The sequence below is a fragment of the Leucoraja erinacea genome, chromosome 30, assembly GCF_028641065.1.
Source record: "Leucoraja erinacea ecotype New England chromosome 30, Leri_hhj_1, whole genome shotgun sequence".
In the NCBI taxonomy this organism is placed as follows: Eukaryota; Metazoa; Chordata; class Chondrichthyes; order Rajiformes; family Rajidae; genus Leucoraja; species Leucoraja erinaceus.
Window position 1 is genome coordinate 17,692,225 of NC_073406.1, and position 22,385 is coordinate 17,714,609.

The window sequence follows — 22,385 nt, forward strand, 5'->3', positions numbered from 1 at the left end:
TTCTAAACTCCAGCGAGTAGAGGCCCAGTGCTGTCAAACGCTCAGCATGTCCTGACCCACTCATTGCTGGAATCACACTATTATATTCTGGTTACTCGTAGTGATGATAAAGATTGTATTATTGATTATGATATATTTATTATTGTATTGTTTCATGCAAGGCTACAGCAAGTAAGAATGTCATTGGCTCCATTATCCCCTTCTTATTCAATCCATACTATTTCACAATGACAAGAAAATGTGGAGGATAAAAAGACAGTAATTATGGAAAGAAAAAGCAGATGGTTTGTCAATAATCTGAAAGTGCATTCCAGAAGCAGGAGTGCTCTGGTGACAGATTTGCACCCGAGTCATTGTCCTGTCATCCGTGCACCTGTCATCCATCTCTAGCGGGGAAAACAATCAGGTTTCAACCCCAGACACCGCAAATAGGCCAGGCTGATGCATGAGTGACAGCGTTGGAGAAGGTGCAGAGGGGAATCTCGCCAGGACTGGGAAATGTCAGCTCGGGGGAAAGAGTGAGACAGAGGAGGCTGAGGGGAGACTTAACCTCATGTGTCGATAAAATGATGAGAGGCCAACGTAAAAAGTAAATAGGAGAAAATAAAGGACGGAGAGTTAGGGGCAGCACAGTGCCGCAGCCGGCAGAGCTGCTGCCTCACAGCGCTAGAGTTCCAGGTTCACTCCTGCCATCAGGTGCTGTTGTGTGGAGTTTGCACGTTTTCCCTGTGACCATGTGGGTTTCCCTGGGTGCTTTGGTTTTCTCCCGCATCCCAAAGCATGCAGGTTTGCCAGTTAATTGGCCTTCTGTAAATTGCCCCTCGTGTGTAGGGGAGAGGATGCGAAAGGCGGATAATACAGAACTAGTGTGACCGGGTGATTGATGGTCGACGTAGACTTGGTGGGTTTCCTTGCTGTACCTCTAAACTAAGCTAAAGCAAGCTTTAAAGTAACTGTCAGAGCGTGGGAGATGAGGAAAAGCTATTTCACGCACATTTAAAGCATACCTGGACATGTACCTAAACTGCTGTGACCTGCAGGGCTACACAGTTGGTGCGATTAAGCCCACCCGTGAGATCACATCCGACCAGCACAGACTAAATGGGCTGACTGGCCTCTAGAGTTACCATGAGTACATTATGCCAGACCACAGTGTGGGTACTGTGTGATTCTGTGACTCCCTTCCCCCTCCCATGTGGATTAATACTATCCCAGCTATCCAGTGGCAATCTGAAATGGTACAACAGCAACATGGGCGTGAGGGGCCAAATGGCTGTCCACTATGTTGTAAATTCTCGATGCACATTGTGGTTATGCAGCTCCAACTAAAGAACTCAATATAGTGTTTTCCACTCATATAGATTGGAAAGAGGCCCTTCCGCCCAACCTTCCCGTGCCAACCAACATGCCCCATCTACACTGGTAGATGGTCCACATGCCCCACATATCCGCACTTGCCCATATCCCTCTAAACCTATCCTATCTATGTACCTGTCCAAATGTCTCCTAAATTCCACATGGACAGCACTTAAGGTCAGGATCGAACTTGTGTCTCTGGTGCTGTTCCAGCTTGCTGATCTAGACAATCCTCCCTGGTGGACCTAAAACCAGAGGCATCCAGAACCACCTTCATTCCCTCCCTGTTGCAGAGGGGATTTGAAACCGAGCCGTTTATCTGCTCCTCAGCAGAGAAAGTTCAGGGATTACGATAAAATTAAAATAAATTAGGGGGTTGAAGCATGTTTTTAATTCTTACTAGGCCAAGGGGGACCCGTTGGGTCCCATCCCCTCAATGCGCGGTTGCGGCATCACACACACACACACACTAACCACCCCCCACACACAGGAGGGGGGGGGGGGGGGGGTGGGTGGAGAGGAGTTGGGGAGGGGAGTGGGGGAGGGGATTGGAAGAGGGGAAATTGTTAATCGTTAAAAAAAAAGTGTGGAGAACAGAGCCAGTGGTAGGGTTAGAGGGGGGTTGAGTTCCAGAGTGGAAATCAATATTACAGTCATTCCAGAACTGGAGCATATTAATGATATATAATTTCGTTTAGATACAACGCGGAAACAGGCCCTACGGCCCACCGGGTCGGCACCGACCAGCGATCCCCGGACATTAACACTATCCTACACACACACAAACTGGTGTTAATTTACAGACATACCAAGCCAATCAACCTACAAACCCGTACGTCTTTGGAGTGTGGGAGGAAACCAAAGATCTCAGAGAAAACCCATGTGGTCACAGGGAGAACGTACAAACTCCGTACAGACAGCACCTGTAGTCAGGATCGAACCTAGGTCTCTGGCACTGAAAGCGCTGTACGGCACCAACTCTACCGTTGCGTCACCATGACGCCCAATATGTAATTATGTCGAGTGGGTATGAAACATAATGAATCATTAATCTGTATCTATGCGAGACACCATTTGTTGGGGTGGTTTCCTGTTAGACTTGCTGCTGCATAGGAAGTCTATACCATTGACCTGAAGTTCGTAGTGTACTATGCATATTAATGTAGTTGGAATTCACGAGCACTCCTAGTGCAGTTCAAAGTCCACCTAGAAATGCAAGTCATATATTACTTCTAGATACGAGGGAAAATTACCAAATATGTATTACACTTTTTAGATTTTCATCTTCAATCAACACCACAGGTGGTTCATAGATTTCTGCAGAGCCTTGGACGACCGAAGATGGCACAACATCTATGATGACAAATGCTTTTATTTTTCTGCAGGATCTGTGTGATTTATGTTGCTCTGATCTTATGGAGTTGGATGTAGGATACTGGTGAATTACGCCATAGTTTCCAATGAGATGCATTTGGTTCTGCAAGACTCCTGTGCCCCCGACACAAGTCTTACCACAATAAGAAATGACTTCAACTGTATGTTCAAGATGACTTTGACAGGCAAATGGAACTGACATAAGGAAGATAAAATATAATGCAAAAGGAACAGCAATAAATCTTGGTGAGTAGAATGAGGAACAGCAAAATCGTATGAAGAACACAAGTAAATAGGGTGCAGGAGCAGAGAGCTGGGTGAATATGACCATTGGGTGTCATAAATGGAGGTAGAGAGAAGAAAGGCAAACTTATGATGAGTCTTTATAATACTGTTCTTTGGCCACTGGCATCTAATTATGGTCTGTGCATTTTAGGAAAGGTTTGTTAATAGCTATAGAGATGAGAGACCAAAGGACATAGATTTAAGGTGAGGGGAAAAGATTTAATAGGAACCTGAGGGGCAACATTTTATACACAAAGGATAGTAGGTGCATGGAACAAGCTGCCAGAAGAGGCCGTTGAGGCGGGTTAAAAAACATTTGGAGTTTCTACAGCTATAGGAAAGGTTTAAAGGGATATGGGCCAAATGCAGGCAGGTGGGACTAGTGTACATAGGGCAAGTTGGTCGGCATGGGCAAGTTGGGCCAAAGTGCCTGTTTGCATGCGGTATGACTCTATGAGAGACTTGTTTCATGGGACAGCTGTAGAAACTGACAATGTTCGCCCTGCATAGAAAGGGTAGACAGTTAGAACCTTTTTCCCAGGATGGATTTGTAAAAGACGAAAGGGCATAGCTGTAAGGTGAGAGGGGCAATCTTTAGGTGCCTGGAACGAGTTGCCAGGGGTGGTGGTGGAGGCAGATACAATATTGGCATTTAGGAGGCTTTTGGATAGACATATCCACCGTCCACACAAAGAATGGTAGATGTATGGATCGAGTTGCCCGAGGAGGTAGTTGAGGCAGGTACCATAACAACATTTAAATGTCATTTAGACAGGTACGTGGGATAGGAAACATTTAGAGGAATATTTAGAGGTGGGACTAGAGTCAATGGGGAATCTTGGTTGGCATGAGCAAGTAGGGCCGAAGAGCATATTTCCATGACGTATGCCTCTATATGGAGATGCAGGAGATGGGGGGGGGGGGGGGGGGGGGGGGGGGGGGGGGGGGGGGATACTGAGCATGTGCAGGCAGAGATTAGTTCAACTTGGTATCGTTATCACAGGGTCCTTGTGAACCCGTCCCTGTGCTGTGCTGTTCTATGTTCAGCTCTGCCTCATCTGGCAAAAGAGCTGAGAAGAAGATGACAATAAACTTAAGGCGTTTGACAAAAGAACCAAAGGTGACATGTGGAATGCCTACTCGGCTCACTTGAAAGATGGAATGTGCTGTAGTTCCTGAAGGAAGATGGAATGGTTCAACAAGGAATGTTTTCAATTTATTTGAAGAACATTGGGAAAGGGTGAGGAGTGGGTTTGTCTCCATTGTTCTTGCAAAGACTCAAAGGGCTTTACCCATGATATTTAAATGATGCAGGAAGATAAATTCCAAGAAAGACACAAAATGCTGGAGTAACTCATGCAGCATCTCTGGAGAAAAGGAATCGGTGACGTTTCAGGTTGTAGTTCTTCTTCAGACTCAGTATCAGGTCGGAACCCTTCTTCAGACTCATGTCTGACTCAAGACTCAAGTCTGAAGAAGGGCTGCAACCCAAAAACGTCACCTATTCCATTTCTCCAGAGATGCTGCCTGACCTGCCAAGTTATTCCATCATTTTTTGTCTGTCTTCGGTGTAAGTCGGCATCTGGAGTTCCTTCCTACGGATAAAATCCAAGACCACACACTGTAAGAGTTTATGGGAAGTAAACCACGGCAGGCCTGCGTCTATGCAGCATTGGCGAATGATTGTACCTTATAGCCACCCACTGCCCATGCACACTTCTAACACATTCCCCGACACTTGGAGTTTTGGATAAGATGGTCATGTAAACATGCGGAGAGGAAGAGCAACATAAATGAGTACAGGATCAGGACTTTATACTTACTCTGGGATCTCATTTGCGAGATGGCTTGGATAGAGAAAACAAGGAGACACATGAGAGACAAAACAGGCAGCACACAATGAAACATAGCGACAACAAGTCACAACTTTGGACAACTTCCAGCGACTGGATCGGACAACAGAGGAAAGCTTTATGCTTTTTGGTAGACCACGGCGAACAATAAATAAGCTTCACATTTGGACCGAACATTTATATGGGGACATTTAAAAGAGACACACAATAAACTTTGACATGAACACATTTGGGATTGCAAGAATCAGGCTGTTTGTTTTCATTGGTAAAAGCACTGGCTTCCCTTGCCTGGCAGCCGGGACTGATGTTTGAACTCATCATTAGAGAGCGCGAGCCTCACAAAACACAAAGGGGATGTAGCGCTATCTTGCAGAGCAGACATGATTACATGCCTTTCATTGTTGGTCAGAATGGGACCATGAAGACGAATACAGCTCTGAACCTCCACAGGAGGCATCTCCAACAAGGACAAAGACGCACAGTTCTGCTTGGCCTATAAATCAAATATAGGTTTGGAAGAAATGTTTCACTTAGGCCTGAAGGTACACCTTAGATTGAATTATTTCTGAGGATGTCCTCTGATAGTTAAAGCCGATGACTGATTACATCACAGTCTGTTTAGTTTAGAGATACAGCGCGGAAACAGGCCCTGCGGCCCACCAAGTCCGCACCGACCAGCGATCACCCCACAGATTAACGCTATCCTACACACACACACACACACACACCAGGGACAATTTACACAAACACCAAGCCAATTAACCTACAAACCCGTACTTCTTTGCAGTGTGGGAGGACACCGGAGATTTTGGTCAAGCAGTCATGGGGAGAACGTACAAACTCCGTACAGACAGCACCCGTAGTTGGGATTGAACCCGGGTCTCTGGTGCTGCAAGCGTTGTAAGGCAGCAACTCTACCGCTGTGCCACCGTGCCGCCCACACGGTGGCAACAGTTCCCTGTGGTGGCAACTCGAACACCCAGGAACGAAGGAGATTACACAAAGTGGCGGACACTGGGGCCATCACAGGTACTGACCTCCCCACCATCAAAGGGATCAAAAAGGCAGCTAGCATTATCAAAGACGCACAGCACACTGGCCACGCTCTCATTTCACTCGTACCATCGGGAAGGTCTAGGAGGCTGAAAACTGTGACCACTAGGGTCAGGAATAGCTACTTCCCAACAATGGTCGGGCTCTTGAACGCTACCTAAAACTAACCTGTGAACCATGGACTATCTTTGCTTGCACTAAAGACTTTGGGGTTTTTCCACTGGGATTATCCCAAAGAAAGTTCCAGATTTTTTGCTTATAATATATTATCGATGTGTATTGTGTTGCAGTCCTGTTATGCCGCTTCAAGTAAGAAGTTCAGTTGTCGGTACAAATAACAATGAAACACTCTTGAAATGGTGGAAAATACAGATGAGTGACAAATTAACGGAATCACCTCAATGTGTTTACAGCAATAAAGTAGATAGCTAAAACAGGAGGCTGCCTACTTGCTCAAGCGATGAATGTTGTAGGCAGGGAATCCATTAATCCATTTAGATTTTTGATTGTGTCAAGCACTGGCCCTGGTGTCGGGAAATCAGTCGTATGTGAAAAACATGACATACCTCCTTATCACTGTGTTATGGTACTCGATAAATGTGCGTCCATTGAATGCGATAGACTCACTTTCACCCGCTGACTTCTCCTCGAGTGCTGGAGAGATGGAGGAAACAAAATAGTCCGCACTTTACAATAATGTCCACATTCAGAATAAAATAAATATTGACCATTTATCAGCACACCAGGAATCTCGTACTTAAAACAAAGACACAAAGTGTTGGAGTAGCCCAGCAGATCAGTCAGCATCCATGGTGAACTGCAGATGCTAGCTTAAACCAAAGATAGACACAAAAAGCTAGAGTAACTCAGCAGGTCAGACAGCATCTCCAGAGAATATGGATAGGTGATGTTTTGTGTCTAGGCCCTTCTTCAGACAGGCTTGAACACGACAGTCGACCCTCCCGACCCAAAACGTTGTCTCCCCATGTTCTCCAGGGCCTGACCCAATGAGTTACTCCAACACTTTGTGTCTTTTTTTTGTAAACTAGCATCTGTGGTTCCTTGTTTCTTCATAAATCTCTCATACATTGATCTGGATCATCTAGAACCAGCCCTGTTCCCATGCTGCCTGTTGCCCGAACCGGTTTCTGATCTGGTCAATCAACTGTACTGACAGTCCACACTCATGAATCAATCAAATTCCCCCCTCGATCTTTAGTTTAGTTTAATTTGGTGATACAGCGCGGAAACAGGTTCTTTGACCCGACGAGTCCGCACCGACCAGCAATCCCCGCACATCAACGCTACCCTATATACACTAGGGACAATTTACATTTATACCAGGCCAATTAACCTACAAACCTGTACGTCCTTGGAGTGTGGGAGGAAACCAAAGTTCTCAGGGGAAACCCACGCAATCACGGGGAGAACGTACAGACAGCACCTGTAGTCAGGTTGAACCTGGGTCTCTGGTGCTGTCAGGCAGCAACTCTACCGCTGTGCCACCACGTCACCCTGGGAGATCTTCCGAACTCCAGTGGATCCAAATCTAGCCCATGCGACCTTTCCTCACCCAGTTTTCTCTGCAGCTGCAACGCTATATTCTGCAATGTTTCCTTCTCTTTAGCACTAGCTGTTGTGCCCACGTAAGGTTTAATTGTACTCAAGTATGAAATATGATTTGCCTGGATAGCACGAAAATTAAGTTTTCCGTTATATCACAGTACATTAGATAATAATAGTCATGGAGTCATACAGCATGAAAACAGGCCCTTCAGCCCAATGTTCCCATGCCAACCAAGATGCCCCATCTACACTAGTCCCACCTGCCCATGTTTTACCCATATCCCTTTAAACCTTCCCTATCCACATACCTGTCCAAAAATCTTTTAAATGTTGTTCTAGTGCTGCTTAGTCAATATCCCGCTTAATCAATAAACCAAAATCAGTATTTTTCAGTTACTAGCTTAGAAAACCCAATCTGAATTGCTTCCCACGCACGGACATCCTTCCTCAGACAAAGACCAGCATTGTCATCGGTGAAGACGGTTTTCTTTTTCCACAGATGCTGCCTGACTTGCCAGCATCTTCCGTTTTTCATTTCTGGCTTCCAACTTGTGTAATTTTATCTTATCATTGATTAATACTGAACGCTTCAATCTCACCAGTGCCCCACAGAAAGGAAGGAAAACATTGTTACTTGATCCCCCTCCTGATCTCTTCTAAGTCACTGGTGCACAGCTGAGGGAGGCAATGATGACCTGACTGACTAGTCATTCATTGCGGGTGCCTCGTTCTGATATAGCCCCAGTAGAAAGTCCCCAAATCTTACATTACACAACCATGTGTTTCAAGCCGTCTCTGAAAGTAGCATGGCACCAAAGCAACTGCATGTTCAGACATAAATTAAAATCTAATCAAACTCGTAAACTTAGTAACAAGAGGACCATAAATAAGATGCGGAGCCCGTGGTTAAAATAACTCTTGGACATACCTCAAACTAACCCCGCTTGTAAAGAATTCTGCTCTTCAATAGAGGTGGGACAAAGAGATGACAGGACATACAGGATGCATATGACCAGAGAAACTGTTTATAAACCTGCAACCCCCGAGCATACCCAACACCGGGTATGGAATTCAACACACGTCTCCTTCAACATTATGAGGAGATATTAATGACGTCTGCTTTCAGCAATTTCCTGATCATTAATATTTCCCAATGTGACACTGACTCACACAAGCTTGGAAAGTCCCAGATCCGATTCCCCTCTTGGGAGTGAATTATCAGGATGGTCGGCTGTTACCATGCAGCTCCCATGATTGGGGGTGGAGGAGGTGGCAAGGTTACAGGGGCAGTAAAATAGCTCTGCTCTCCCCTCCCAACCATTACAGATTACTCCCTGCTCAGGAACATGCCTGAGTGGTCCAGACACGCAGATATTAGTTCATGAGTTCATGAGTTTTAGGAGCAGAATTAGACCATTTGGCCCATCGAGTCTATTCCGCTGAGCTTGCTTTCCCTGGAGTGGATGAAGCTGAGGGGGGCGACCTGACAGAGGTATATAAAACAAGAGACATAAAATGCAGAGATAGACAAAATATTTTACTCATGGCACGAGTATCAAAAACAGGAAGGTAAGGTGAAGGAGTTTAAGAGGAGCAAAGCACAAAATGTTAGAGAAACTCAGAGGGTAAGGCAGAATCTGTGGACAGAATGGACAGGCAACGTTTTGGGGCAAGTGCCTTCTCCAGGCTGATAGTTGGAAATCTCCAACGCTTGTCACATCCGTGCAAAGACAGCCATCCATCACATCGTCTGTTAATTCTCTCCAAAGATGATGCCTGGATCTCGGAATTCCTCCAGCACTTTGTGTTATTTGCTCAAAATTCCAGCATCTGTAGTCTCTTGTGTCTCCGATTTTTTTTAAGGGGATTTAATGGGTGTTTTTGTTTTATACAGAGGGTGGAACATGTTGCAGATGCAAGCAACTATGTTGAAGATACGTATAAATGAGCACGGCACAGAGGTATACTGTCCGAATGTGGGCAAGTGGGATTAGTGTAGAAGAGCAAAATGTCAGCATGGCCATGGTGCGCTTAGTTCCGTACTGTACAACTCTGACATTACGATTAACATCAAACTTAAAACATAACCTAGCAGTTTCAGAAGTGTAGAGAAATCTAGCAGAATCAGAAATCAATGGCCATGATTTTAATTTATAACATTTTCCCACAAATGAATTCTGGTTCGCACACAAAAGAATATTCCCCTTGATTAATAATAATTACCTGAAGCCAGTTGAGTCAGCCATTAAGTGTTATTAACTTACACAAAACCGGTATACATTTGGTTTGGGACAGAACTTTTAAAAATCATATTTTTCTGCTTAGTTTTGTGTGTAGTCTGGTACCCTCTAATTCTATAAACATGTACTAAATGATATAAAATAACACATTATTAAATTTGAAGAAGGGTCTCGACCCGAAACGTCACCTATTCCTTCGCTCCATTGATGCTGCCTCACCCACTGAGTTTCTCCAGCATTTTGTCTACCTTCGATTTTTCCAGCATCTGCTGTTCTTCCTTAAACATTATTAACTTTAAGAGTGATTATATGAATTGTAGCTAGTTTTCTGGAAGCATAGTTCATTTCGTAAGTTCAGAAGTTAAAGGGGAAGAATTAGGCCATTTGGCCCATCAAGTCTACTCTGTCATTCAATCATGGCTGAACAATTTTCCCTCCCAACCCCATTCACCTGGAATTCATCAACAATAAGCAGTTTTTATGAATTTAGCCACTGCTAAGTTGAGGCATAGCTAACTTTGGTGACAACTCACATCAACTGATGTATAATTGAGTGTCATCATTGACCACAGGACTACGGAGTGACTCCAGCTGAAAAATATGGCCTTTAGCCAGACAGAACCTTTACCGAGTGTGGAAATGTCAAAGACAAGAGCACATCATTGAGGTTCGAGGGGCAAAGTTTAAATGAGGTTCGCAGGACAAGTATTTTTACACAGAGAGTAGTGAGTGCCTGGAATGCACTGGCAGGTACGGTGGTGGGGACAGATACAATAAGAGTGTTAGATGAGCACTTGGATATGCAAGGAATGGAGGGATATGAATCACATGCATGCAAAGGAGATAAGCTTAACTTGGCATCAAGTTTGGCACAAACATTTAATCCAGACCTCCGGTGCTCATAAGGAATAGTTATAGAATTAGGCCATTCGGCCCATCAAGTCTACTCCGCCAGTCAATCATGGCTGATCTATCTCTTCCTCGTAACCCCATTCTCCTGCCTTCTCCCCATAACCACTGACACCTGTACTAATCAAGAATCTCTCTATCTATCTCTGCCATAAAAATATCCACTGACTTGGCCTCTGTCTGTGTGGAGTTTGAACACTCTTCTTGTGACCATTGGGGATACCCCCAGCTGTTCTGGGTTCCTCCCACATCCCAAAGAGTGGGGCTAGGTCAGTTAACTACCCACTGTGAATAGCCCCTGCAGTGTAGGTGAGTGGTAGACTGTGAAGAGTTGATTGGAATGTGGGGAGGATGAGATGGGATTGGTGCCGGATTGGCATGCTTGATGGTTTGTTCAGACTCAACGGGCCACTGAACCTGTGCCTATGGCCATACAACTCTGAAACTCCGAGATCTTCACAGGAAACATGGATCAGGGTGGCGCAGTGGCACAGTTGGTAGAGCTGTTGCCCCACAGCTCCAGAGATCCGGACTCTATCCTGACCTCGGGTACTATCTATGTGGAGTTTTCACGTTCTCTGTGACTGCCTGAGACTCTCAGCTTGCCTCGGTTTGCTCCCACGTCCCAAAGATGTGCGGGTTTGTAGGCTAATTGGCCTCTGTACATTGCTCCTGGTGTCTAGGGAGTGGATGAGAAAGATGGGATAACATGGAATAGTATGAACGGTTGATCAATGGTTGACGTGGACTTGATGGGGTCAAGGACCCGTTTCCCTGCTCTATCTCTAAAAATAAAAAATAAAAAAAACAGAATGGGGAGAATGCATTGGGATTGGTGTGGGATTAGGGTGCTTGATGTTTGGTGCAGTCTCAGTCAGCCAAAGGACAGGTTTCCATTACAGTAAAACTCTAAGATCTTCTCAGGAAACATGGATGACTTTACCTTTCTCGCACTGGGTCCCCGAGAAGCCGCGCTGACACATACAATCATATTCCCTGAGTCTTGGGCTGCAGACGCCGCCATTTTGACAGGGATTCACTTTCTTTGTGCAGGGGTGCGAGCGGTAGTTGGAGATCTCCATGGCTTTTCGGATATTCACTTTTTTAAGCAGGGGAACGGATTTGATTGACAGCTGGGTACAAATAGAGAAGAGAAAAAAACATTATAAGGTTGCCGTGTTACGAAACACGAAAATGGAAATCGTGACAGTGAAGCCATTTTGTTTTCATAATTACTTTTAATGGCAAATCCCATGAAACTACCGAATCCCGGTGCCACCCTCGTGTGCAGTAGTGGATGTAACCACTGAATAACTAGCTCCCAAACTGTATGAAGAAGGGTTCCGACACGAAACGTCACGCATCCTTTTTCTCCAGAGATGCTGCCCGACCCACTGGGTTACTCCAGCATTTTGTCTCTATCTCAGGCCTACCAGGGAGGGCGCATGGGTCACCACTGTCTGATGGTTCCCCTCGAATCAAACACCACCGTGATTTTGAAGTATATTTAACAAGTTATAAGAGTAGAATTAGGCCATTCGGCCCATCGAGTCTACTCCGCCATTCAATCTCTGCCTCCTAATCCCATTTTCTTGCATTCACCCATAACCCTTGACACCTGTTCTAATAAAAAAATTGTCTATTTCTGTCTTAAAAATATCCACTGGCTTGGCTCCACAGCCGTCTGTGGCAACAAATCCACAGATGAACTATTTGTGGTTATTCTCCATTGTCGGGTAAAATCCTCAAACTCCCATGCAAAGGAGATGACTCACCCCCAGCTTCTACTTTGCAGTTAAAAATGGGCCAAGTCCAGATAGTGTAACCAGAATGAATGTGTGAAAAAAAACAACAAACAAAAACAAGTGATTTGCACCTTTCCTGCCCAAACGGGTTTGATAATATTTACTCCAAATTCCCAATAAAGTTTTGAAATGGTCAACTGTCTTCCAACAAGGAGGTTTGGCATGTCTGTTCTCCATGTTATTGTTCTTTGAGTGAAGAAATGTTCCCCAAACTCAACTCATGTTTGAAGAAGGGTCTAGACCCGAAACGTCACCCATTCCTTCTCTCCAGGGATGCTGCCTGTCCCGCTGAGTTACTCCAGCATTTTTGTGTCTATCTTCAACTCAAAGACCTTGCACTAATTTTAAAGTTTTCATGCAGGGTCACCAGCCTGAAATGTTACCTGTGTTTCTTCCTCCACAGATTTGCCCCTTTTATGTGACCCCTGCCTGAATGAATCTGGTTTACTTCTGTCAAACCTTTGTCACAGCCTGCTGATTGAGTGGGTCGGTGACTACAGGTTGGAGCTCACTTCATCTCTTCATGATGTTCGTTCATTGACAAGATGTGGACATTGATGACAAAGCCATTCCTATCTGCTTGTGAACTCCAGAGGCATTTTAATCCAGTTCAACCACACAGGTATCATGGAGTTACATAACAGATAGATTTCCTTCCATGAAGGACGTTGATGAACTATTTGTTTCTCATGTCTGTAGGTTACTATTAGAGATAGAATTTATTATATCCCAGATTTTTTAGGTTACATGCCTTGGGTTCTCATCGAAACATATAAGATTATTAAGGGTTTGGACACTCTAGAGGCAGGAAACATGTTCCCGACGTTGGGGGAGTCCAGAACCAGGGGCCACAGTTTAAGAATAAGGGGTAAGCCATTTAAAACGGAGATGAGGAGACACTTTTTCACACAGAGAGTTGTGAGTCTGCGAAATTCTCTGTCTCAGGGGGCTGGTTCTCTGGATACTTTCAATAGAGAACTAGTTAGGGCTCTTAAAGATAGCGGAGTCAGGGGATATAGGGGAGAAGGCAGGAACGGGGTACTGATTGGGGATGATCAGCCATAATCACATTGAATGGCGATGCTGGCTCGAAGGGCCGAATGGCATACTCCTGCATCTATTGTCTATTGTCCATTCAATGGTCTTGGATCTAGGAACCAGCTTAGTACCAACTGCAAGGTTCTTGGGCCCATAACCCTTTCTCTGATCACGTCTCTTGCAAAGCTCCTGGGATGGATCCCATGGGATGGATTCCATTGCTTCCTCCTGGGATGGACTAACTTCCACTCATGTTTCATGGGTTCCAGAGAAGCTCAATGTGGGACATGCAGACTCTGCCACAGCGTGGGGGTGGGGCAAGGGGCGTGACTGGGCAGCTAGAAGGTGAGGTAGGAGATGATCCACATGCTCCTGTGAATGATGCCCAGTGTTCCAAATGTTCCTTCTCTAGAGTCACTAAGTCATACACAACAGAAACCAGTCCTTTGACCCAACTCGTCCACGCCGTTCAAGATACCCCTTCTTAGCTCGTCCAATTTGCCTGCATTATCTACTTTGACCAGTCAGGGGGCCTGGGGAGTTGTTACGGATTTTCAAAGTGACTTCTTTTTGAAGGAGAATATCTTTGAAGTGATTTATTTTCCCTCTTGCTGTGATAGAGTTCGGAGTCCTCGCTTTAGAGGTCCACATTAGGTTTGCAGATTATGTGGCTGCCCCATCAGAACCAGCCCATCAACACCACATTGAGTGCGATCGGAGACTTGATCCTGGGGTCAACGTTGCTTTGCTTATCTTCCCAGTGGACTCTGTACAGTGATGACATCTTGAAAGCTTTGTGCTGCCCACAGTTGGTCCCACCACCTTCAAGACCGCCATGAGCTCAGTGGAACAACTGACGTGCAAGCAAGTGAGTTTGGGGGAGTACAATATGGAGTAAGAAGAGGAACTCCAGTCTTTCAGAACAACTGTATTAAACTTGGGAGAGAAATTACAGTCCAACCTTTTCACCGTCTCTTTGTAAAAGTTCAGGGCTCACTTCAGAATGTAATTAGGGAGTGGGCCCTAATTATTTTCTGGTTACAACCAAAGAGAAAAGCAGAATAATTGTCTTAATAATTCTTAAATTGAAAAGCAGAATAATTGTCAGGAGAAATACAAAGATTAGGTTCGTGAACAAGGAACTCGAGGTTAATTAACCATTAATCATTTTTATTCTGTTCTCCATTCACAATTCCTATTTAAGGCCAACTCGATAAAGTCGCTGAGGGTTCCAATTATATTTACCTTTTGAATGGCTCCGGAGAAGCCAGAGGTGATTGCAGCCGCACGGGCAAACTTATTGAAATCCGGTGCTCCTCCAACGTACAAGGCCTCCTTCAGGTTCAATGCTGTGTGTGGGGCCTTGGGATGAAGAACATTTCATCTTTCATTACACAAACTATTTGTTCAAATAATCGCACATCAAGGATGAAGCTAACAGCGAAATGTGGCATAATATTTCAGCTAAAAGTCAGCCTGTCGCTTCAACAATGCAATTTAATTCTCATAGTCCTTTGTCAAAATTAAAATGCCGCTTGGCTACATTAGACACCAAGAGCGTCGATCTCCAGAGTCACATTTAATAGAGATGAAACTAATTGCGCGGAATGTGACAGGTTGACTTTAAAGTTGAGTGTGATTATGAGCAATGTAAAGCTGTAATAATGATATAATGCACTAGATGAGGTATGCAGGGCTGGTGATGAGAACTGAAAAGGAAGAAAGGGAATGTGAAGCTTTTCAAAGGCAATCCCAAGGTTCGTGCCCTCATAGATCCTTTGAATAAAGATCAGCTGACCAGAAATCCCTTTGGCTGCACTAATGAAGTTCCCTTCCTGATTACAGAGCAGATTTAGTTTAGTTTAGATACAGCATGAAAACAGGCCTTTCGGCCCAGCAATTCCACTCTGACCATCGATCACTCGTTCACACTCTAGTTCCATGTTATCCCACTTTTCCCATCCACTGCCTACACATTAGAGTCAATTTTATTTTTACGGAGGACAATTAACTTACAAACCCGTCTTTGGGATGTGGGGAGTAAACCGGAGCGCTTGGAGGGAACCCACGGAGTCATAGGGAGAACGTGCAAACTCCACACAGACAGCAGCCAGGGTCAGGATCCAGGTCTCTAACCCGGGTTCTCTGGAACTGAGAGGCAGCGGGTCTAGCAGCTGCGCCATTTCCCCCACCGTTATAAGGAAACTCTACATATGTTATTTCAGCGCAAGGTTTGATCAGTGGTGATAAAGTCTGGCATCTCGTCAGACAGAGGTGGCTAGACACTCATTCTTGGTAACTAGTTAAACATGCATCAAGTTATTGTTTATCGCCTCAGAAAATCATTTGTTGACTTGCATGGAATCAAATTTCAGAGGCATAGTTTAACATGCTGCCTTCACTATTTGATGAATTTCTAGACGAGCTTTCTAAAAAAAGAGGGCATTTATGAAATGGATGAATAGTGAACTGTTAACATGTTAAATTAAATGAGGTGGTTCACTGCTAGTCAATTAGATGCTCAGTCAAAGGTTTATCCCTGGAGTCGCAAATAAATTCTTCCCAAAACTTCACTTTTAAAAGTACCAGCGAACAGCTGGTGCCCTGTGCAGAATTCTGTGACTGATCATGTCAGTGGCTTGCTCCAACTTGTCGAAACAAAATAGGATCTAACTCATGGCTGGACAGGAGCCGAAATATAAATGTTCTTATTAAAGTGACACTGAAGGATTTTTTAAAGTTCCAGCTGTCAGGCATGTACAGGCCTCAAACTGGGAGTGCTCCATAGAATATAAAACAGTACAGCACAGGAACGGGCCCGTTGGCTCGCAAGGTCCGTGCCAAGCAGGATGCCAAGATAAAATATTCTCCTCTGCCTGCGCATTAGTTTAGTTTAATTTAGAGATACAGTGTAGAAACAGGACCTTCGGCCCACCGAGCCCGTGCTGATCAGCGATCACCCATTGTGCTATCCTACACACTCGCGACAATTTACAGAAACCAATTAATCTAAAATACTGGGATGTGGAAGGAAACCCGGAGAAAACCCTCATGGTCGGTCACAAACTCCAAACAAACAGCACCCATAGTCAGGATCGAACCTGGGGTGTCTGGCGCTGTAAGGCAGCAACTGTCCCCGCTGCGTCACTGTTTCCCCATGATACATAATCCCTCCATTCCTTGCATTCTCTTGGGGTCTGAAGAGATTCAACAACACAGAACAAGATGATCTACAACTACCACTACGTTTCACAATGGAATTGGATGAACTCAGAATGGGAGATAGAGGTTGTGATCTATGGATTTGCTTTTTTTTTGTTTTTTTTTCGTTACCTTGCGTGATTTCTGAAATCCAGAAAGCAGATCAGAATAAATACAAAACAAAAACACAAGAGAGAAAAGGGAATCAGTCAGAAACAAGGAAAGAATGCATATTAAACCATACAGCATTATACCCAAACACAATGTCAATTACACTCCCATGAAAGAAAATAGAGGAAGCACATTAAGGAAATGACAGGCAATATTTCAGGAAACGTGCATTAGCCTCTTCAGCCTATAAAAAACATTAAATGTTGTATTTTGCATTTAACTTTTTGTTATAATTTTATGCAAGCAGTTTGATTAAAAATACTAGGCTTCATTGGTCAGCACACCACAATTACTGCCAAGCTAATGGTAAATAGCTTTTGAGCCGAGCAGGCCTGTCATGGGTTAAATTTCACTCCTAGTCTGATAATGATCATTGCCCCTTCTTGCACCATCACTCTTCCCTCCTCCCCCAATCCCAACCCCAAGTGGGACGTGAGCGGAAAACAACTGCACAAATTCCAATCATCTCTCTCCCGACAGTCAAATTGCACGAACGAGACAATTACTTTGAAGATTCTGCTCCACATCAGCAACTTCCCAAAACACAACTTGTTCACAAGATCCCGCGTCCTCAGTTTCACCCAGTTGCTAGTATTCAGATGCTTTTACCACAAGACCATCAGACATAGGAGCAGAATTAGGCCATTCGGCCCATCAAGTCTGCTCTGCCATCCGACCACGACTAATCTATTTCTCCCTCGAAACCCCATTCTCCAGCCTTCTCCCCATAACTTTTGATGCCGCTACTAATCAAAATCTCCACTTTAAAAATGCCCAATTAATTGGCCTCCATCACTGTCTGGCATTGAATTCCACAGATTCACCACCTTCAGGCTAAAGGAATTCCTACTCATCTCCATTTTATTCAGAGACTGTGCCCTGTGGTGCTAGACTCTCCCACTACTGGAAACATCCCCTCTACATCTACTTTATCAAGGCCACTCATTTATTCGGTAGCTTTCAATCTGCCCTCATCTTTGTTGTGCACCCGACAACAGATATTACACGTCGCTCCCATTATGAGAGCCCAGAATTTACTGAGTAAGGTAAAAAACTGGCCCTGTAAACATTGCCCATCTCATCTTCAAGCTACACCTAAACACAATCGTTTCAGAACCCACTGGTGAACAAAGGAACATCGTAGATTCAGAGAACAAGGTGAACGTAGTCTGAGCAATGGAAACCTGAAGCAACTGGAGTTGACAGGATGGCGGGACTGTCATATGCTGAGAGAATGGAGCGGCTGGGCTTGTATACTGGCATTTAGAAGGATGAGAGAGGATCTTATTGAAACATATAAGATTATTAAGGGTTTGGACACGCTAGAGGCAGGAAACATGTTCCCGATGTTGTGGGAGTCCAGAACCAGGGGCCACAGTTTAAGAATAAGGGGTAAGCCATTTAGAACGGAGATGAGGAAACACTTTTTCATACAGAGAGTTATGAGTCTGTAGAATTCTCTGCCTCAGAGGGCGGTGGAGGCTGGTTCTCTGGATACTTTCAAGAGAGAGCTAGATAGGGCTCTTAAAGATAGCGGAGGCAGGAGATATGGGGAGAAGGCAGGAACGGGGTACTGATTGGGAATGATCAGCCATGATCACATTGAATAGCGGTGCCTGCTCGAAGGGCCGAATGGTCTATTGTTTATTGACAAGAGGAGGATTTCATTTCACCCACCGGAGATTCACCAGAGAGGGATTCACCCTTGTTAATTTTCATTAATCCTTTCCGGCCGTTCCTTTCGACAGTAACCACATTCCATACGTTGAGTATGATACGTTCCTTACTCCTATTTTGAGAGGAAAAAAATTATATCGTTTCAGGCCATTACTCTCCAAATGCTTTTGTAATTGGAAACAAAACACTGCAATGGTACCATTACACTCCACCACAGAATTGTGCACATCATGCTGATTTGTGAACTGTCCACTCTGGAAGTGTATTATCAGGAAACCGTGGCCATATTTGACAGTGGAGGCTTCCTGGTGGCCATGAGTTCTTCAAGGATCTGTCCTGTTAATTCATTGTATTGGATTTAACGGCAACATACATCATGTGGTTTGGTTTAGTTTAGTTTATTGTCACAAGTAACCGAGGTACAGTGAAAAGCCTTTTTACCATGCGGATTCTTTACCAATCAGCAGAAAGGCAGTACACGATTACATTTGAGCCGGTCGCAGTGTACAGATATACGATAAAGGGAATGACGCTTTTCACTGTACCTCGGTGCACGTGACAATAATAAGCCGAAGCCTAAGGTGATGATCGACATACGTGACACGAGGTCATGATTTCATACATGTCTGTAACATGCCGGGAAAACAAAACAACATCTCTGAACTCTCTCAAGTGCCGGCATTTGTACCACAACAAAAGAGCAGTGGTCTTAAGTAATTAAATATTTCTGCCATTTCATAGCTTATTTGGTGTTAAGGTAAATCAGCATAGTGTGGAAGTGAGTATGGGTATAGAAGTTGGGAGGTCATGTTGCAGTTGTATAAGACGTTGGTGTGGCCGCTTTGAGAGTATTGTGTTCAGTTCTGGACACCATGTTATAGGAAAGATATTGTCAAGCTTGAAAAGGGTTCAGAGAAGATTTACGAGGATGTTGCCAGGACTAGAGGGTGTGAGCTATCGGGAGAGATTGAGCAGGCTGGGTCTCTATTCCTTGGAGCGCAGGAGGATGAGGGGTGATCTTATAGAGAAGTATAAAATCATGAGAGGAATAAATAGGGTAGATGCACAGTGTCTCTTGCCCAGAGCAGGGGAATCGAGGACCAGAGGACATAAGTTCAAGGTGAAGGGTGTAAGATATCACTGGAATCCGAGGGGTAACCGTTTCCACACAAAGGGTGGGTGGGTGTATGGAACAAGCTGCCAGAGGAGGTAGTTGAGGCTGGGACTATCCCGATTAATACCTGATTACTGCAGGTCCTTTGCCGAGATCATATTTAAACTCCAAGTAGCCATCACGCAGGTTTAGTGACACAAAGTCTCCCCGGCCGTCAGTCTTCTGTCCATTGTAAAAGATCATTCCATTGCCACCCTTGGCCAAGAAGATTACCTCCATCGACAGCTTCTGACTGAAATCAAGCAGTATGTTAATAAATGCAAACATTTCCCACCCACACACATCATGACCTCCCTTTGGGGCCTCACACTTTAAGTTAGTTTAGAAGTTACTGCGTGGAAACAGGCCCTTTGGCCCACCATGTCTGTGCCGACCAGCGATCCCCGCACATTAACACTATCCTACACAATTTACAATTTTACTGAAGCCAATTATCCTGCAAACCTGTACGTCCGTGGAGTGTGGGAGGAAACTGGAGCCCCCAGGGTGAGGACCCTTCATCTGTCTGAAGAAGGATCCGTCTGAAGAAGGGTCCCGACCTAGACACGTCACCCAACCATTTTTTCCAGAGATAATGCCGGACCTGCTGAGTTACTCCAGCATTTTGTGCTTATCTTTGGTATAAATTATGTATCTGCAGTTCCTTTTTATTATATCATTGCAGATGAGCACATGTTCAAGTATTAAGTCTGAAGAACCCGAACATTATTTTGACAAGGTAAAGATTATTTAAAGTCGCACACTTGGGCAGGTCCGAGTTCCCGCTGCACCATATTATGTTCTCAACACTTCCTTGCTCTCATCTCACAGCTACCAGCGGGAGGAATTCCCGCCAGGTTTAAGAAGAGCTTCTTCCTAGCAACTGTCTGGCTCTTAATCACTGCACAACCCTAACCACAATAGATAATGCTGGAGTAACTCAGCGGGACAGGCAGCAGCATCTCTGGAGAGAAGGAATGGGTGATATTTCGGATCGAGTCTGAAGAAGGGTCTCGACCCGAAACGTCACCCTTTCCTTCTCCCCAGAGATGCTGCCTGTCCCGTGAGTTGTTCCAGCTTTTTGTGTCTATCTTCGGTTTAAACCAGCAACTGAAGTTCGTTCCTACACAACACTAACCACTATCTTAGTAACTATGATCTTCTGTGGACCATGTGGACTTTTATGGATCTGCACCATTATGGAGGGAGAGAGGGGGGGGGGGGAGAGGGGGGGGGGGGGAGAGAGGGAGGGAGGTAGGAGAGAGAGGGGGGGGGAGAGGGGGGGGGAGAGGGAGAGGGGGGGGGGGGAGAGAGAGAGAGGGGGGGGGGGAGGGGGGGGAGGGGGGGGGGGGGGGGGGGGGGGGGGGGAGAGAGGGGGGGGGGGGAGGGAGGGGGGGGGGGGGGGGAGAGGGGGAGAGGGAGGGAGAGGGGGGGGGGGGAGAGGGGGGGGGGGGGGAGAGGGGGGGGGGGGAGAGAGAGAGAGGGGGGGGAGAGAGAGAGAGGGAGAGAGAGAGAGAGAGAGAGAGAGAGAGAGAGAGAGAGAGAGAGAGAGGGAGAGAGAGGGGGGAGAGAGAGAGGGGGGGGAGAGAGGAGGGGGGGAGGGGGAGAGAGGAGGGGGGGGAGAGAGAGAGGGAGGGAGAGGGGGGGAGAGAGAGGGGGGAGAGAGAGGGAGGGGGGGAGAGAGAGAGAGGGGGGGGAGAGAGAGGGGGGGAGAGAGAGAGAGAGGGGGGGAGAGAGAGAGGGGGAGAGGGAGAGAGAGAGGGAGAGGGGAGAGGGGGAGAGAGGGGAGAGAGAGAGAGAGAGAGAGGGGGGGAGGGGGGGGGGAGAGGAGGAGGGAGGGAGAGAGGGGGGGAGAGAGAGGGGGGAGTGAGAGAGAGGGGGGAGAGAGGGGGGGGAGAGGGGGGGGGGGAGGGGGAGAGAGAGAGGGGGGAGGGAGAGAGGAGGGAGAGAGAGGGGGAGAGAGAGGGGGAGAGAGAGGGGGGGGGGGGAGAGAGAGGAGAGGGGGGAGAGAGGGGGGGGGAGGGGGGGGGGGAGAGAGGGGGGAGGGGGGGGGGGGGGGGAGAGAGAAGAAACATTAAATAACATTAAAATCTCCGTCATTATTCACCAACGGGAAAAATCCTCGGCACACATGCGGTGGAGGGGGGCTCTGAGCAAGGTGGCCAAAAATGACGGCCGTAGGTGGCGGCGTTCTCTCGGAAATCGCAGCACAGATGGCCAAAAGCGGTCAAGAACAGAGATTTAGTAATATAGATATTATGGACTATTATATCTGTATTTATGTTTTGTTGTGTAAAATGGGCCTGTTAAGATGCAACGAGTAAGAACTGCACTGCCAGTACATATGATTAAACACTCTTGAATTTCTCCATAGAAAATAAGTGCAGGAGGTGCCCATTTGGCCCTTCGAGGCGGCATCACCATTCAATATGATCATGGCGGTTCTTCCAAAATCAGTACCTCGTTCTGGTTTTTTCCCCGTATCCCTTGATTCCCTTAGCCCGAAGAGTTAAATCTAACACTCTCTTGAAAACTATCTCTCTTGAAAACTCTAACTCTCCCTTGAAAACAGTGCATGTAGTATAGTTTAATTAAGTGATACAGCGCGGAAACAGGGCCTTTGGCCCACTGAGTCCGCACCGACCAGTGATCCCCGCACATTAGCACTATACCTACACACATTAGGGACAATTTACACATAAGC

The 22,385-nt window shown here is 45.8% G+C and overlaps 1 protein-coding gene across 5 annotated transcripts in view; it reads right to left on the reverse strand.

The window, feature by feature from the left end:
- The window catches only part of agrn (agrin), a 451,665-nt gene that overhangs the window by 11,917 nt on the left and 417,363 nt on the right, over nt 1-22,385 (reverse strand). For all 5 annotated transcript variants that reach the window (XM_055659585.1, XM_055659586.1, XM_055659588.1 and 2 more), the window contains 5 exons: nt 19,770-19,934; nt 18,529-18,640; nt 14,725-14,841; nt 11,580-11,769; nt 6,488-6,575 (listed from right to left, as the gene is read on the reverse strand). In XM_055659585.1, coding sequence (XP_055515560.1) covers nt 6,488-6,575; nt 11,580-11,769; nt 14,725-14,841; nt 18,529-18,640; nt 19,770-19,934 — 672 coding nt within the window. The remainder of the gene's footprint in view (nt 1-6,487; nt 6,576-11,579; nt 11,770-14,724; nt 14,842-18,528; nt 18,641-19,769; nt 19,935-22,385) is intronic.